The 17,676-nt window shown below is 59.8% G+C and overlaps 2 protein-coding genes across 10 annotated transcripts in view; both read right to left on the reverse strand.

Annotated features, from left to right (window-relative positions):
* Positions 1–3,191: 3,191 nt before the first annotated feature.
* TNFRSF25 (TNF receptor superfamily member 25) lies at positions 3,192–16,172 on the reverse strand. Of its 5 annotated transcripts, XM_025206406.1 has the most exons (11): positions 16,052–16,172; positions 12,055–12,222; positions 7,807–8,002; positions 7,218–7,349; positions 6,909–7,061; positions 6,575–6,656; positions 6,149–6,213; positions 5,788–5,895; positions 5,629–5,666; positions 5,150–5,306; positions 3,192–5,056 (listed from the first exon to the last, which is right to left on the reverse strand). In XM_025206406.1, exons 2-11 carry the CDS (start codon positions 12,082–12,084, stop codon positions 4,767–4,769), a joined length of 1,251 nt encoding a protein of 416 aa, XP_025062191.1. In that variant the 5' UTR covers positions 12,085–12,222; positions 16,052–16,172; the 3' UTR covers positions 3,192–4,766. The 5 variants fall into 5 exon arrangements, with proteins under 5 accessions (XP_025062191.1, XP_025062190.1, XP_025062189.1 ...); XM_025206405.1 differs by lacking the exon at positions 12,055–12,222 and having other exon boundaries at positions 5,629–5,663; positions 16,052–16,156; XM_025206404.1 differs by lacking the exon at positions 12,055–12,222 and having other exon boundaries at positions 16,052–16,156.
* PLEKHG5 (pleckstrin homology and RhoGEF domain containing G5) overlaps positions 16,060–17,676 on the reverse strand; it is a 43,503-nt gene continuing 41,886 nt past the window's right edge. For all 5 annotated transcript variants that reach the window (XM_025206402.1, XM_025206401.1, XM_025206403.1 and 2 more), the window contains 2 exons: positions 16,526–17,494; positions 16,060–16,195 (listed from right to left, as the gene is read on the reverse strand). In XM_025206402.1, coding sequence (XP_025062187.1) covers positions 16,186–16,195; positions 16,526–17,494 — 979 coding nt within the window. In that variant the 3' untranslated portion in view covers positions 16,060–16,185. The remainder of the gene's footprint in view (positions 16,196–16,525; positions 17,495–17,676) is intronic.

The following is a 17,676-nucleotide window of genomic DNA, read 5'->3' on the forward strand; positions in this document are numbered from 1 at the left end:
CCCTGGCAGCTGTGCTAGTGGTTACACTCTATGCAGGATGCAGCTCCCACACAGGACACTGCCCCAGGGCTTGTCCAGCATAGCCCTGAAGGCCAGGATCACTGCTGGTGCCTACCTTGCTGATTTGCTGCCCGAGAGCTGGCAGGCAGTGTCAAAGCTCAGCACATCCATGCACCGTGAGTGGCCCTGGTACCACCTGGACACAGCCTGAGGAGATCAGATGGGGAGCACTGGCCGCAGCTTGTAGCAGCACAAGAGCTGTCAAGCCCCATGCCTGGTGTCCCCTCAGTGTCTGGGCTAGAGGCTAGCTCATGGCCTGATGCCCCTGCCAAGGTCAATGGGGTACATGCTGCTGCTGAGCCTGGGATGCCATGGCAGCTGGAGGACCCCATGGCAGTGCCAGTGAGGCAGGCGGTGAAGTCCTGTTCCCATGTCTGGTGCTGAAACATCACCTGTTGCACTGGCTCCAGCAGGACTTGATTGCCAGCCTGTGGCACGTGTTGCAGGACAGGTACCTGCCCCTCCGCTTTGCATCACCTGCACAAGTAGGTTTCCAGCTCCTGGAGGCAAATTCACTGCCTCTGCTGAGCCCTGCTCCCATTTGCTTGGCCTCCATGCTTCCTGGAATTGCAGCTCTGGCTGCTGGCATCTCTGCTTTGTGCAAGCATTTCCAACCCAGAGAGGCCCTCCTCCAGCCCAGACAAGGTGGTGAGGGTGTTCCTGCTGCGTTACTGAGACCTCAGTGGCTGGGGCCATCTAGGTACACCCTGAGCCACACACCCTCTGGGTTCTCTGCACCTGGACCATGGCAGCTCTTTCCTCTGTTTCTCTTGTGTGGTTGAAGCTGGACCTTCCTCCTTCCTGGGGAAAATGAACTGTTCTGTATCTCCCAGTGGCTGTCCTCTACACTTTTCCTTCCCCTGAAGCCTGCACTTCTTGTCCCCCTTCCCAGTGGGCTGTCCAGGGGCCCATTTCTCTAGGGTTGGGATAGCTCAGAGGAGCGTGGCATTCTCCCCAGTACAACTTACCTTTGCTGCCGCACCCCTACCCCCAGGGTCCTCCTTAATGCCTCGTGTTGTGTTGCAGGAGCAGGAGGAGGAAGCACGCTTGGCCATGATGCCAGCCTGGAGGAGAGACATCCTGCGGAAGAAGCTGGAGGAGGAGAGGTGAGCGGTCCCCCTTACCCCCACAGGCTGTATGGGCCTGACCCACTGTCCCATGACTCAGAGCTAATGGTTTTCTTCTCCTTGCTTTCACAGGGAGCAGAAACGGTGAGTGCTTCTTCCCACTCCCTCGCTGCAGATGTGGAGCCACACCCCTGGCCTATGCAGGTGGCCATGGGAGGCTGGCATCTGAGGCTTTGCAGGCTTGATCCCCTGTCTGTGAAGGGGTTGGTGCAGGTGTCTGGGTACTGTAACCAACACAGCCCTCTGCTTTGTTCCCAAACAGAAAAGAGCAAGAAAAGCTGAAGCGGGAAGAGGAGGAGAAGGAGAAGGAGCAGTCAGAAAAGCTAAGGACTCTGGGGTACGATGAGACAAAGCTGGCCCCCTGGCAGAGGCAGATTATCCTGAAGAAAGGGGACATAGGAAAGCATTAGTTGCCCCATGTTCCTGCCTCCCTTGCGTGAATGTAAGCCCTTTCTTCCTTTGCTCTCCCATGGCACGAGCTGTTCAGTAGGAGGGGGAAAGCCACTCGCCATGGCCATCCATGTTTGCAGGCCCTGCTAGCAGGTGGCTCTACCCTCCATGCTGGCATGGCGCTGGACTGTGGGGCCCCACCAGCATGCCGCAGACAGAGGCGCTCGTGGAGGGAGAGGGCCAGGTTCCCTTCATCCCCTCACTGAACTGTCCCCTACCATGCTGCACCACGCTGCTGGCTCCCCTGCCCCAGTCACCTGTTCACTGTGAGCCCCGACTTCTCCTGTGGTAGGTGGCAACCCTAGCGGTTTCCCCAAGCACACTGCTTGTGGGCTCACGAATGCAGTGCACTTGGGCTCTGCTGCAGCAGCGCCTTTCCCAGTGCTGTCCCATTGCCCTCAGCCTCTGCCCCGCACTTCAGATGTACATTTGTATTTCACGATACAGGGTCTTCTCCAGGGCAGCCTGTGGTGGATGACTTGTCCACGGGCCAGCCAGGGGGTGAGATGTTTCTTCAGCTGCCATATCATGTTGAGCCCTGCTCCCATCCAGGGGGAGGGAAGGGAGGGAAGTGGGGGGGTCATGTTGTTTTCTATATGTTTTTGTCATGTGTTCGCTCTAGCGAGAGACTCTCCAGCTTGTTTCTGACTTAGCTCTTCTGCAGTTTCGCCGATTAAAACTGTAAAGCCCTGCCCAGTGTCTCCTTCCAGGTTTGCCTTTTCCCATGACCAGCCTGGGGAGGCCCACCCCACACACCCAGCTACAGCAGCCCTAGGCATCCATGATGGCTGTCCCAGCTTTTCCCAAACAGCCTTCTCAGGCAGCAGGGCACTGTACTCCTTAGCAATACCAGGTGCTGGCTGGCTCTGTCATCCCCACACCATCCAGACTGGGGCCTGAGCTGCATCCATGCTGGCCTGCCCAGTGGTGCCTCCACTCAGTCACACCCTCAGGGCAGAATCTTGGTAAGCCACAGGCAAGAGGAACCTGCATGGCTGGGCATCACCCCCACCTGCTGCAGGGTCCCCTGGGTGGGCCTAGAAGCACTCTAGGTGCTTCTGGGACATCCAGGCTCTGCTGGCTGAGCTTGGCAGGCTAGTGAGGCTGTGCTTGATACATCCCCATGGGACAGGGGTACTCACTCACTGGCCTGAGCCTCAGTACCAGCACTGTACAGCCAGTGGCTGCTCCCATGCCCCTGCTGCAGGCAGCTGACACTGTACTAGGACTTCACCCCACTGCACACACCCAGGTGCATGCCCCCTTACCATTCTGCTTTAGTCCAGCAGCACCTAAGAGCAGTGCCCAGCTGCATGTCTGCTGGCTATGAGCTGGTCCCCAGGGTGGGCAGCATGGGCTGGGCAGCATCGGCTTGCACAGCAGTGCTCGTCACACAGCAGCACAACACTTCCCCCGCCCCCAGAAAAGAGCTACTCCCAGTAGGCAGACCAGGGCCTGGGCAACCCCACACAGCACAGGGGGGGCTGGGACTGCCCTGCCCAAGTTCACTGAGTGCAGTGAAGGGAGGAGATGGGTTCAGTGAGAGCCATTACACAGCAAGACCAGGAGTTAACCATTAACAAAATTAGCTGCAGTTGCTCACCTCAGTCCAGACCATTTTATTGCATGTGATCCAATGCTCCAGCATGTTAGATCAGGGGTTCTGGGGAGGCTTGGAGACAGGGGAGGGCAGCAGGGAAGCAGCTAAGGGGGAAGATCCACCTTAGGCTGGGGGTGAGGAATTGTCCAACCCTAAGCCAGGTGCTGGCATGGCCACAGGACCCATTCCAGGTACCTGCTGCTGGGCCTCACTGGCCCTGTTCCTCTTTCAGCTGCTTCTACCCTTTCTCACTGTCTGACCTTGCACTGATGTGCCTCCCTCATGCGTGTAGTGTACCCCTCTGCCATAGGCAGCTCCACAGCAAGGCCACCCCCACCAGCCCCGAGTCCCAGGGTGCTGTCATGTGCCCCAACACTCCCATAAGAGATGCAGCACCCACAATGGATACCACAGGAGCTGGGCATCCCCTTTTATCTTCCAGACAGACCAACCAAGAAATACCCCCTGCCCAATCATCTTGCATGCTTTCCTTGATCACCCCCCACCCCTCACAGAGATGCCAGCCCTGGAATTTCCCTCCCCCATCCCACCTGCCCTGCAGGGCTAAGCCCTGGGTTCCACGGATGTAACCCAGCTCTGATCATTCAGCAACACAAAGCATATAAATAAAGCCAACAGCTGTCCCATCCCCTGGCTGAGGCAGGGAACCCCCAGCAGAGAACTGCAGTCCAGTCCCATCATACTGATGGCTGAGAACACACCAGCCCTGCCCTGCTACTGCTGGGCAGAGCCAACACAAGTAACTGACATAAAATGTCTACAGAGGATAAGTAACAATACTTACTGGTACACAGCACCCACTTGCCCACCCACCCACAGCCTGAGCGCCACTCCCTGAGCAATATGGGAGAGCCACGGGTCTGTCCCACTCCCCAGCAACCTCCTGAGTGGCCTGTGGCAGACGGAGCTCTCATCAAACACCCCCAAGATTGGGAAGCTCACCCTGCCTATGCTTCATCACTATCAGTGAGGCACATTTGCCTCTGTCAGTGAGGCACTAGATGGGAGCACCTGGGGCAAAGCCCCTGTGCTGAACCAGGCCCCTGTGCAGCTAGCTGAGCATGCTCAAGGGTTCACTGGCATAGCTTAGGGCTAATAAGGCAGGCCAAAGTGCCAAGGTAGCTGGCACAGGTGTGTGTGAGCCCTGAGGCCCCCAGGGAGCATTGTGTCCAGGGGGCAAATGAGCAGGGTCTGAGCTCCTGTGGTCCTAGTGTTTATAGAGTTGGAGCTGAAAGTCTCTAGGAAGGCCAGGGCAGGGAGCAGGCTATGCTGTGCTTCCCTGCATGCCTCTTGCCCTTGCAGTGTTGAGGGGCTGCCGCAGGCTTGGCTGTGCCATGAGCCTTTTTCACAACACAGTGCAGAGTACCAGCACCTGCTGCAAGGGGAAGCCAGGGCCTCCTGATCCAGCTAATGCCAGGGATGCAGCAAGTCCTTTCTATCAATGTGCTCCCCAAGCCCCCACCTCCAGGCTGGCTCTGTCACTTAAGGGTGATGGGCTGGGCACTGGCTCACGAGAAGCACTGAAGCCGATGCCAGAGCTCCTCAGCACAGCCAGACAGCTCCATGCGCTCCAGGGCATGGATGACAGCACTGAGCGTGGCATGCCGCTGCTGGCACCAGCGCTTCAGCATCTCATACTGCTGGTCCCGGACATGGGTGAATTCCATCTCCACCACTTCAATCTCAGCATCCCGCAGCTCCAGCACACGCATGAACTCCTTCCAGCGCCGGACAGGTACCGCATCAATGATGTCATACAGCTGGCTGCCCGGCTGCAGCACGCTGCCACGTGGGGGGCCTGAGGGACAGCAGGTGGGGTCAGTGTGCAAACCGTCCATCAGGCAGCAGGGAGAAGTGTGGGCAATGCAGGGGATGTGAAGGCACTGCTTACTTGGTGCGTCCTGGTGGGGCTCCTTGGAGGACAAGCTGCAGGAGGCAGTAGCGGCCCAGGCAGCACCATTCATCTGCAGTGACTCTGTTAGGTTCAGCTGGAGCAGGTTCTGGGACTCCAGGCTTGGGGCTGTGGCATCAGGCAAACACGGCTCAGCCTGGAGGAAGCAGAGCAGCCTGTCTGAAGAAAGCCGTGACCCCAAAGAGGCCAGCCCTGACACTGAGAAACACCTGGGGCTGAGAGCCACTACTAGCCAGGGGGAGACAGGAGGAACAGCAGAGCTTCCTCACTGGCCAGGGGCTGGGAGGCAAGGCCAGAGCCAAGCAGCCCTATGAGACCTATGGGGCAGGGCATGGCAGGGGTGTGCAGCAGGGAACCTGCTGGTTGGCGTTGGGTGGCCACACACCCACACCATACACGGGCAAGGCAGGAAGGGGCAGGGCCCAGGCCAGAGGCCCCAGGCTCCCATGGACTCTCACCTTCTGCAACATCAAGTCTCGAACTGCAGCCTCATCTGCTGGGGAAAGAAGCAGAAGTCAGTGGATGAACAACCCTGCCCTGCCCCTGGACATGGCCACCTGGCCAGCTCCAGAGCTCAGTCCCAAAGGGAGGCTGCTGGCTCAGCATGGGAGGGTTACCAGTGCTCAAGGTGTCCTGGCTAAGCTGCCTCCTCTTGCGGTAGGCGACAAGAGCTCCCAGGAGGAGGGGCCCAATGAGGCACAGCAGGAGGTACTCCAGGCCGGTTCCTGCAATGAGCCATGGGAGAGGGTGTCCAGAGAGCCCAGCTGCCTACTTTGTGCCCCAGGCCATGGGACTGTCCCTGTGCTGGGCCAGTCCTCATGCACCTGGCTGCAGATGGAGGCAGGAGCTGTTCTGCCCAGGCTTCCTGCAAGGATACTGCTGGACTCATACCCCATGGCACCTTAGGGCATGTTTGGGGCCCATGAGCTCCAATGAGGCCTGGCACCTCCCTACCCCTGGTCTCCATACCCCAAATACCTGCAGGCAGGTTGGGGCTGTCACATGTCTTCTCACAGCTGTCACCACACCACTCGAGGCCCTTGCTGGAAAGGAAATGGTGAAGGCAAGCATTGTGGGCAGCTCCCCACTTGGCCTGAGGGCATGCCTGCTCCATGGCATGGCCTGCACAGGGAGAGAGTACACTAACCCACAGGACCCTCTCACCAGTGTACGCACACACACAGATGCACAGGCATGCAAACAGCTGCCCCATGCCTGCTCAGACACAGGGTGCCACCAAGGCTAGCCCAGCCCCTGCCTCCATGAAGGGGATGAATGCATCACAGGAGGCTGAAGTACTCTCAGCCCCTGGAACAGTGTCCTGCTGGCTGGTGCATGAGGCAGGGAGTGGAGCAAGATACCTAGGTATTCGGGCAGGAAGCAGGACAAGAGCCTGGGATTTACCTGGCGCAGGGTTGGCACTCGCTGCCCTCCAGGAAGAAGCCAGGCTGGCAGTCCCCACACTGTGTGTCCTCCCTGGAGGAACCTGAAAGCAATGGCATCTGTTACCACCTGCAGGCTGAGCCAGGCCAGGCCCATGGCAGAAGGAGCATTTTGTCACACAGCAGGGCTGTGGCAACACACTTGCCACATGCCAGGAGCAGCTGCTGCTGCTGCTGCTTCTGATGCAGTGCTGCTGGGTTCACTGCAGGCAGTGATACTCCAACAGCACAGCCAGGAGGGCAGCAGGGAAGGACAGGAGGTAGTGTGGGGGCTCAGGGGCAGCTAAGGTACTCACAGTTGCGGCGAGTGGATCTGCCCCGGCACTGGCGACACTGTGTGCAGGTGAAGTCCTTACAGGAAGGCTGGTTGCACCGTTGGAAGTAGCCCAGCTGACAGCCACACTCCACATCGCTGGTGGCAGTGCAGTTCTTCAGCACAACTTGGGAAACTGAATGCAGGCAGGCTTAGTGCACAGGGCAGGGAGGGGGCCGTGCCCGGCAAGCAGGGTAGCACATGTCCCCACATGCCACCACCCACCAGCACAGGGGCCTGGCCTGGCTGCTGTCCCAGCCTGGCTAGTGCCTTTGCTCAGGCAGCCTCCTACCTTGGGCATCGCACTCAGAGCAGGCGAGGCACTCAAGCATGGTGTTGCAGGCAGAGAGGAAGGTGCCAGTGGGGCAGTGCCTGCAGGTGGGCTCCTCACCAGCGTGGGCACAGGGGGACTCCATGAATGTCCCTATGCAAACAGCAGCAGCTGGCAATGTGCTACTGGACCCCACCTGGTTCACAGGCAGGGTCCAGCAGGCAAGCCCAGAGCCTGGCCAGGCCTGCTCAGGGAGCAGGGGTTCCCCAGCTAAGAACTTCAGAGCCCAGCACTGCTCTGCCTCCGTTGGGCTGGATCCAGACTCTGCTCCCACCTCCACCCCTCTTTATATGCAGGGGAGGCCAATTGCAGTGGTTAAAGCCCAGGCCTGGGTGTCTGGATGCCTGGGTTCCTTCTCAGCTGCCCATGGGATCTTGGGCAAGCCCCTTGCACGCTATCCCTGAGTTCCCTGCTGCCCGACAGGATGATTCTGCAGCCCAGCCCATCATGGCTGCAGCCCTCATGCCCCTCAGGTAGCTGGCACAAAGCAAGGTGCTGCAGCCCTCCCAGACCTCTCAGGTCTTCACCCCCTGTGAGTAGAAAGCCTCACCTGGTGGGCACATTTGGCAGCAGTGCTGGGTGCCTTGAGGCTGCACCTGACCATCCGGGCAAGAGAGCTTAGAAGCCTGCTCCAGTGAGCTCCTCTCCCTCCTCAACTTGTCACGGTGCTCATAAGCATGAGGCCACCTGGGACCTGGGGTCTCAGACCTGCTGCCTGTCACCGCAAGGAGCGCAGTCAGACAAATCTGGGAGCAGAGAGAAGGGGTCAGGGCAGGAGCAGAGAGGGGCAGTCCCAGTGCCAGGGACCCAGCTGCCCACCAGGTGGCACTGCTGCTGTGATGAGGGGAGAGGAGGACAGGTATAAATGGTGGGGGGGACTGTTGTGAGCTGGGGGGGCAGTAGGGGGGAGGTTCTCTGAAGCCCTAACAACAGGTCCTGTTATCAGACCAGAATGACTGCAACACCAGGTTCCCTGGCCAGGGCCTGGCCCACTGCATAGCTCTCTCTACCCTGCCTCGCCCTGCCCAACCTGTGCCTGTTCCCCTGGGCCTGGGGCACACAGGGCACAGGGCTGGGCATCCTTCATAGGCTGGCCTGGGCACACAGCCCTGCACTGGGAATGCCCCCACAGCATATTTCCTCATGCATGCCAGCAGCACTCCCCACCCACCACAGCATGTGAGCAGAGGGACCTGGCTTGCCTGATGCTACAGGGAAGTGTTGTCGGGGACATGTGACCGCAGTCAGGGCCACTCCCCCGCTTGCTGGTAATGGGGAGGCTGGTGGTGAGGGCCAAGGAGCCTGCTGCATGCGCAGAGTCGGCACAGCAGTTCCTGGAAGTGGCACTGCTACTCCCCACCTTCCCAAGAACTGCGGGCTGCTCGGAAAAAAGGAAGCCATGATTCTGCCCCGCAGCACGTGGGGCTTATGCTCTGCTGGGCATGGAGCAGGGCTGGGCACCCTCCACTGCAGGTGCCCCCAGCCAGCTATGCAGTGCTACCCCACCCTGCCACTGCCCCACTGGTGTCACAGCCTGGCTGTACTGCAGGCAGCTGGGGCAATGGAGGTGACCCCAGAACAGCAGGGTGAGCCCCCGAGCCTGTCAACACATCCTCATGGCAGTTCCAACCTCACAGCCTTGCTGCCAAGTCAGCCCCAAGCACCTCCAGCCCCAGGCACCTCAGCAGGCAGTCCCTAGCCCCTGGCCCCCCTGTGCATCCTGCCCTGCCCATCTGGGCATTCCCAGACCCTACAGCACCCTGCCCAGATTGGGCAATGAGCAGGGCACCAAACTCAGGGAGCTTACTCCCCTTGGGTGGCTAAAGGGGCAACAGCTAAGGGTAGCAGCTGAAAGACCTCAGTGCCCACCAGCCAGCTCAGCTCCAAGCCCCACAGCCAGACCAGGGTGCACTCTGTGTGAAGGAGATAGGACCATCCATGCCAGGGCTCTGGGCTCCTCACTACCAGCTGCACAGGACAAGCCTCAGTAACTGAGACACCCAACCCTCTGCCAGCACCTTCTACCAGCCCTGCTCCTCAACCCCCAAGCTACCCCCATGGCCCCTGCCCCCATATCAGCGTGTGCAGGGGGAGGGCTGAGTGGGGCAACAGGCAGGTGCGTGTGTGTAGCAGGCCAGGCCGTGAAGGGTTAACACAGCATATACTTGTTCCCCACTCTTTTATCTCTGTGCTTGGTGTCTGGGCTTGGAGGCGGCGATTTCCTCCTGAGGAGGAAGCCATGCCCAGAACACAAGCTCCTCGATGGTATCGCACTGCTGACGCATGCCCCAAGTAGGTCATGACAGCCCAGCCACTTGCGGGGGCTTCTGGGGCCAACACCCTCAGCTGGGCCATGTGGTAGGAGTGGAGGGGGACAACAGTGGGGTCTCAGACAGTGGGGCTGGTCCCTGCTCAACCCCTTGGCCTGAGGCCCTGTGGCCCAGCTGTGCTTGGCACTGTACATTCCCATCTATGTCACCGCTTCCCCAAGGGTGCAACAGAGCTGGCCTTTCATATCTCAGGAGGAGGGAACTGGTCCCACACTTAGCTTAGTGGAGCACAGGGCCTGCCTGGGCAATGCCACCACCCTGTCGTCCCTTCCACCCCCAGTCCTGACCTGCCCCTCATGGCAGCGCTGGGGGCCAGGGCCTGGGCCTTGCCAGCATGGCAGCAGGGATGCTCTCTGGCACAGTGGCCCTGGCCTTCCCTGGGGAAGGTGGGTGAGCTTACAAGGGGCATATGCCGGCACTCCAGGGTCCTGGGCTGGTGCTGGGGTGGGGGGGCGGGTCCTGGGGATTCCAGCACTGTGGGCGGCTTTCCCAGCCAAGATTGCCTGATTAAAGGGCTGCATCATTTTCTATCACACCCTCCATGGCTCGGCTGGAAACCATCCAGGCATTCACGCATTTGCATAGCTCTGTGATCAGATCAGGGCCTCTGCGGGGAACCCAGACTCCTCCCCCCACTTGTGGCACAGCTGAGTCAGTGCTCCTGCTCACCCCACAGCACCATCCTCCCAGCGCCCAGGGGCTGCAGTGTGATGCCAATGGTACCAGCAGAGCTTAACACAGCAAGCCCCCTGGGCCCTGTCTCTGCCATTGGGTGCACGGCAAGGACCCTGCAAGCCAGGGAGGCCCAACTTCTCCCTTGCCCTGAGGCCTGGCTCCCTGCCCCCAGCGCCTCACACCAGTGCTGGCTCCCACTCTTCCAGCATCCTGCTGCCCCATGCCCTGACATGGCAGGTGACCAGCAATGGACTGGGCTGTCTGACCCCCACCCCCATGCAGCCCCCAGCCAAGCCACCTCCTAGCTCTGTCCAGGACTGTGCGATGGGGGGAGCCTCCAGCCTGCCCCAGTGCTAGACAGCTGAACCCAGCGCTGCTGCTCATAGCCCTGCACCCCTCCCCACAACCTTGCACGCGGAGGGCAAGACCATCCCTGACCAGGCTGTGGAGGCCACTGCCATTGTTGCCAGCCCCATGTCAGGCAATCCTGTTCCTCCCTGGGCCCCTCACATAAAACAGGGCTCTGAGTGCTGGCAGGGTTGGTGTGTGTCCATCACCCTCCTGCTGCAGGCAGCATGCCTAGCCAGCACTGTCCCCTCAAGTGGCTCCCAAGGCCAGGTACACAGGGGTCAGATCCTCCAGGCATCAAGTATCCCCCTGAACCACAGGTTAGACAAGCCCCTTGACATAGCACCACTTCATCCAGAGCAGCTTATGCACCCCTGAATGGGGCTGCCTACAGCTTCCCTCCACCCCTCAGGGGCTGGAGGCCACACACCACCCACAACCTGCCCCCAACCAGGCTTTGCTGGGGCAGGACCAGCAAGGGGGGTACAGCCCCCTGAGCAGCTCAGCCAGCCAGTGTTGTCCCCCCAGAGACCTGTGCCAGGAGGTGATGCCAGCCCTGCCCCTGCCCCAGCATGGCACAGCCTTACCACTGAAGCAGCACTGACACCCTTAGAGGGCTGCCTTATATAAGGAAGCAAGCCTGCTTCCTGCTGCACCTCTGCACCCACAGCACAGTGAGAAACCAGCCCAGTCCGCAGTGCACAAGCAGCTCTGTCAGCTGCCTCCTTCTAGCACTGCCAGCCAGATGGGGTAGCACAGCCACCCACAGTGACCGTGACCTTGATTCTGCGGTTCCTTGGTTCCATAGCCCAAGCCCCAACCCCAGGACGCCGGGAACTGCAGGCTGGGCTTTCCCCTATCAGCCACAGACCGTGACCTTGATTCCTCCTGGGCATAAGTTGTGTTGCTATTCATCTGCACAGGGGCTGGGGCCTGCAGTCTGGAATGTAGCCTCAGTCCCCTTTGCCCTGGCTCCTGCACCTTTTCACTTGGTCCCTGGATGTAGGGCTGCTGTGCTGCTGCACACTGTTAAAAAGCCACCAAGTTCTACCCCAGAGGTACCTGCATTTGAGCCCAGAGCCAAGGAAGCCTTACGTATACAAGGTTTGGATGATCAAGAGAGGTGGGTGGTTCAACCACCTGCCCACTTGTACTTGCAGCTGTCAGCTCTTTCCTGGAAAGCCTCTGAGTCTGACCTGCTGCCTCCACCCACAAGCCCAGCTCCTTTCCCGGCAGCAGCCAGAGGGCTCCAGTTATCAGGCAGGCACTGAGACATTGTTATTGGCTCCCCCATCCCTGAGCCACTGAGGAGAAGCAGGAGAAATAGAATTTGGGGCTGTAGGAAATAGAGGAACAGACAGCATAGCAACCTGCCAGCCCCTCCACCTTCAGGGCCCTGGGTCCCTGCCACTTCCAGCTTGGCTGCAAGCCCACACAGTACTCACCCAGGCTACCATCAAGGACCAGCTCTTCATCCTTGAGCCCGATCTGGGCTGGTCATAACAGGGTGATGCAGAGAGAAAGTCTGTTGTGGAGTGGCCAGCAAGCCGAGGGGGTCATGGCCTGGTACAAGAGCGACAGGCAAGCAGGCAGCCCATGTTCTTGCTAGCAGCCTGTGTGCCGTGACAGGAGGCGAGTGAGCACGAGCCCTGCCCACGGAGGCTTTTACACACACACCACAGCAGAGGAAATACATGTTTGGAAATGAGTCCCGGGGTGTGAAACCACATGACAGCATCCTGGGGCTGCGTGCGCAGGGGATCTGCCTGGCAGGGTGCCCACTAGCACAGGGCAGCACTCGAGAATCCCAGCCTGGAATCCCTCTGTGGTTTGGGTACCCCACACACCTCCCTTCCTGGGAGCCAGGCCCCTGTGGGCAGCAGCCTGGTCCCCTCTTGGTCCCTTCACAACTCTCCCACCTCAGGCCAGTGACCACAGTTCCTCATTCCTCAGGTCCAGCTCTGGTGGGAGAATGCCAGCACACAGCCTTTGGGGGTGTTCCTGCCTTTGGAACTGGGAGGCACCAAGGGAGCAAGGAGGCAATTAGACATCTGCCAGCTTGAAGGCTCCTGACTCCAGGCCAAACTTGGGACAGGACACCCAGCACTCACGCTGGGAGCCACAGTGCAGGCACCATGGCCCCTGTCCCCAGGGCTATGAGAAGGGGCCACTCTGACACCACTCCCTGTAGGTGTTGTTGCTGATGCTGTCTGTCTCTAGCAAAGAGCAGCATGTGCATACATCTCCAACGCTGACTCCAGGGCAGCCTGAACAGAGGCCATCTGCACAGCCCCATGGACACGACATGGCTCACTGCACTTTTGCATACAGCTCATGTGCTCCACCTCCTGTCCAGGAGTCCAAGCATGTGGCTAGGCCAAGCCTGGGCACCTGCCCTCACCAGGGCCAAGGGAGGGCCTTTGGGCAAGCCGTGTGGCTGAAACTCCTCGTTCCTGCAGGAAGTAGACATGCACTGATATGCAGACACACAGATATTCACACATAGACAGACATGCATGCACAGATGCATGCAGATACGCATAGACACACGCAGGCATGCACACCTGTGGACACATACGCACACACACACAGCACACACCCTGCGTGTAGCTGAGCCCCTTTAGGAGCCAGAGCCATTCTTGCTGGCCAGGACCTGTAAAAGAGCATCTGCCTGGAGCAGGCCATAGTTGGGCCCCAGCACCATATTCCTGGCTGCATGGTGAGAGCCTGGGGATGCCCTGGGCTGGAGGAGGCCTGAGAGGCACTTAACACTCCAGATCAGCTGTTCTGTGGCAGCTTTGTTTCATCAACTGCCCCAAGCCATGTCATGCCCTGTGGGGGAGATACACAGGAGCTTTATGGCACAGGGCAGGGCCCTGCTTGCAGGAAGCCCCCAGCCACCAGGTACCACAACCCCTTCTGCCACAGGAGGCACAGGCCTCCACCGGATGTGCTGTGTGGGGAGAAGCAAGCATCAACCCCCCCCAGACCTTCTTCTTTCTTCCTGGGGAAACCCACAACTGCTTGCTCACAGCTTCTCCTTCCAGGTAAAACCACCACAGCAAGTGTGCTGTGTCAGGGGGTGGCAGCATCCACGATGTGGGGCTGCCCCAAAACAGCAGGCCTGGATTGCAGTGGAGTGGAGGCCCTGTTCTGCACCCCTGGAAGCCCATGGGGTTCCCCGAGACCCCAGACAGCATAGGACTGGGAGGAAGGTTCTAAACATGCCCCAGGACTTGCCCCTGTCAGGGACTCATCAGGGCATCACATGGTGGATATTCTTGCCCCCACAGCTCCCCGGGACTATGGAGGGGAGAACAGCATCTGGTGGCTCTCCTTCACCCCTGCCAGCCCCAAAGACCCGGCCCTTGCCTTAGCCTGGCAGTAAGTGCGAGATGCCAGAGCTGTGGAGCCAACAAGCCACCCCCAAGTCAGAAGGACAGGCGGACAGTGGAAGTGTGCACTCAGCTATGTTTAATGCTTCACCTGTTAAATACTGCATAGGTGGGATGTGCAGCAGGGAGTAGGTGCACTGTAGAGGTTAGTGTTAGAGGACAATACCGGACAGCTCTGAAAACCCAGAGCACCACACTCCCTGGCCCCTCCACCCTCACTCCTCCCTGGCCCTGGCCCAAGGAGCACAGAGGGAGTGGCCAGGCCCCACATCCCCCACTGCTATGATACAGCTCTGGAAAACCCACTCCAAGATGAAGAAGTATGCAGCTCAGGAACATGGCCTAGGGCTTCCTGCCAGGCACACCCTGCTCTCTCCCTCATCAGCACCCCCATGGGAGCCAGGCCACAGGGGCCATGTCTGTCAGTCCTGCTCCCATGCTGCTCCATCCAGCCATTCCCCAGGCACCTCTTTTCAGCAGCCTGTCCCACTGTCAGTGGGATGTGCCTGTTAGAAGAGGAGTGGCTGGTCTCCCCCACAGTCACTGGCTCCCTCAAGAGTGTGTGAGCCCCCAGCCTCACCCCAGCAAATGAAGCTGCAGCAACGAGCAAGGAGCATGCCCCACTCCCAGCTGAGCCAGGTCTGGGCAAGCAGCAGCCCCCTGCTCCTCAGTCTTCTCTTTTCTCTGGGGCACTGATGGTGCCTGCATTCCCAGCCACACTCTGCTGCCCTCGTGGCCCAACACTGCCAGCAGTTAAAGCCTGCCACCTTCCTGCCCACTGTGGCTTTAAGAGGCACCTGGTCATCATGGGTGCGTGCATGCAGCACTGTGCTTGCCAGCCCAGGGCCTGCCCACCACAGCCCTCTGCCCTCTGCACCCACTGCCAACATACTGATCCCTTCCCTGTATCTCAAGGGTATCTCCATAGAGCTGGTGCCCAATATATCCCACCCAGTGTCCCAAAAGGGATACATAGCAGGGTGCATGGTGACCGCGGAGGTAAAACACTGGGGAGGCTATCCAGGACCAAGCAGACTGGTTAGGGGTGATGGAGCAGGAGCTGCCTGGGCTCTGGGGGCTCCTATGGTCACCTTGGCTTTGGCTCTAGGCTCCTGTTGGCATGTTAGACACACACCTTGGACCACTGGGGTCGTTATAGCGAGGTTGCAGTTTCAGGATAGCTCCTCCTGCCAGGAAACACTTACATGTGCTCCCTGTCCCCCAGGGGAGATCACTTGGGAGCCCTGAGGTCAGCCAAACTGCCTTCCCCCACTTTTATGGGGTCAGCCCCTCTGCAGGAAAAGCAGGTGAAGTGCACTGGGCCCAGTACCTCCAGCTTGACTCTGGAGAGCAAGAGGCAAACGATCAGCTGCCCTGGGTCCCAGCTGGGCAGGATCACAAGCTGTGGGGCAGCTGCTGGGCCTGCTGTGTCCTGCCAGGATGAGGTGAGTGGTACCTGGGCAGCCTTGTCCCCACTGCAGGAAGCTAGCATGTGAATAACCTGCCATCGAGCATCGCAGAGCCCAGGACAAGAGGCACTGATGGCAAGGGTGTCACTCAGAGCTCAGCAGGGCCCTCCTATCACAGGGTCTGGGCAGGGCTCTGCCCAGCCTCTGTGTGCCTGTTCTGCACACAATGTTTCACTTGTGTCTCTCCTAGCTACATCCATGCAGGTGGCCCAGTGGGCAGGGCGGTCCTATGTCTGGCTGGTAATTGTTCCATGCAAAGCAGTGGGGCAGGTAAGTTACACCCTCTGCCTGATGCCTACCCCACAGTTCAGAAAGGGGCAGGCAGCTCCTGATGATGCCAAGTGCAAGGGAGAAGTTTCGAGCTGGCTGGAGTCCTGGGGAGGCCACCTGCCCTGCCCAGGCATCCTCCTTCGAGAGGCACTCAGTCACAGCTCCACTGGCTCACTGTTCCTATGTGTGCATGCTCCCAGTACAAGCCCGCCCTGGGTGTGCACATGCACTCATGCCATCCTGGCACATAGACCTGGTGCATGTGCATCCGCGTGCATGCACACCCATGCAGCCTGGTCCCTGCTCACCATGTGCAGGCACATGCATGCACACATGTAGACAGGGCAGAGGCCAGCTAGAGCTCCTGCCACCCTGGGCATGATGCTACATCGTCATGGAGAGGTGGAACAGGTGGTGCTGGCATCACGCTCCTCCCATTGGCTCAGACCTCCCTGCAAGACACAGAGAAAGCAGCTCTTAGCAGCCTATTGGTGGGTGCTTTCCAGGCCCATAGCCAGTTGCACATGCTACACTCACTGTCCCAGAGCCCTCCCCACACAGCATTATCTCCTCTTTACTGCAAGATGATCTCCAGACTGCTGAGCTAGGAGGCAAGCTCCAACTGCAAGGAGGCTGTAAGAAGCCCTGGTTCTCCCCCGCCAATGCCCTGCATGGTGACCTGAGCACCTGAGACAGCCCAGCCCCCCGGTTCCTGGCATCAGCAGGCTCTACCCAGAGGCAGCCGGGGAGCTGGAAGCTGTAGCTTGGCTTGTAGCACTTACGAGGCAGTCAGCGTGGAGTTCAGAAGCAGTGTGGTCCGGAGCCTGTGGAGTTGCGCCAACGTCAGCTTGCGGTGCTGGGCTGCCTGTGGGTCTGAGAGTGTCCGGCGGGCAGTGGGCAGCTCTTCTGGGCAACACTCTGTCAGGGAGGTGCTGAGTGCCCGGCAGGGGACATCAGTGGCCAGAGGCTCAGCTGGGGGTGTTCCTGCAGGGCTCCCTGCAGAGCAGGCAAGACCCTGGTGGAACACAGGCTCCTCAGGCTCCGAGAGCTCTGAGGCAGAGCTGCCGCCGCTGCTGCTGCTGCAGGCACTCAGGCCACTTGCCCGGCTGCCCTGCAGGTTGCTGCTGTCCAGTGGGGCTCCAATGCATTTGCCACCCAACCCACTAGTCCTCGGGCAGCTGGCTGGGACCCCCACAACCGAGCCAGCCAGGAACACCACTCGCCCTGGAGATGAAGATGGAGCTGCGCACAGGTCGGAGAGGCTCTTGCTCTGGGTGAGGGAGGCCTCTGGGCCAAATGGGGAGGCTGCAAAGAGCTGCAAGAGGCTGGCCTCTGACTTGGACTTGAGCACACGGGCACGGCAGGGCAGGAGCTGCACGGGTGTCCGGCGGCGCAGCTTGGGGGAGATGCGCTGTGAGTCTTCCCCTGCTGGCCCTGGTGGCTGCACCTCCCCCAACTCCTGCAGGGAGGCAGGCGACATGGTGCCATAGGCACTATCCATGGATGCTGACCAGGTGCTGCCGGTCTCCAGTGCCAGGCTGCTGTGGGTGCCAGGGATGGGGAGGGCATTGGCAGGCTCCCCACTCCCATTGAGGAGCTCCCGGGTGGGCGTGGTAGATGAAGCGGTGGTACTTATGGAGGTCTCATCTGATGGTGAGCTGAATGGCCCCACCTCGAAGTCTGGGGAGGAGAGCTCCCCACTGGCATCCACCACCACCACCGAGATGGTCTCTGTGGAGCTATCAGAGGGGCTGAGAGGGAGAGAGGCTGTCAGGAAGGAGCTGAAGGTATGGGGAGACTGGGCAGGGTATGGGGATGGCAGTGAGATGCTGCAGACGGCAGGACTAGGTAGGGGCATGAGCAGAGAGTGAGGGGAGGCAGCCCCTGTGGTGGGGAGAATCCCAGTCTGCAAGTGTCTGGGGCCATTCCAGCA

This window comes from Alligator sinensis, unplaced genomic scaffold (assembly GCF_000455745.1).
Source record: "Alligator sinensis unplaced genomic scaffold, ASM45574v1 scaffold322_1, whole genome shotgun sequence".
NCBI classification, from domain to species: Eukaryota; Metazoa; Chordata; order Crocodylia; family Alligatoridae; genus Alligator; species Alligator sinensis.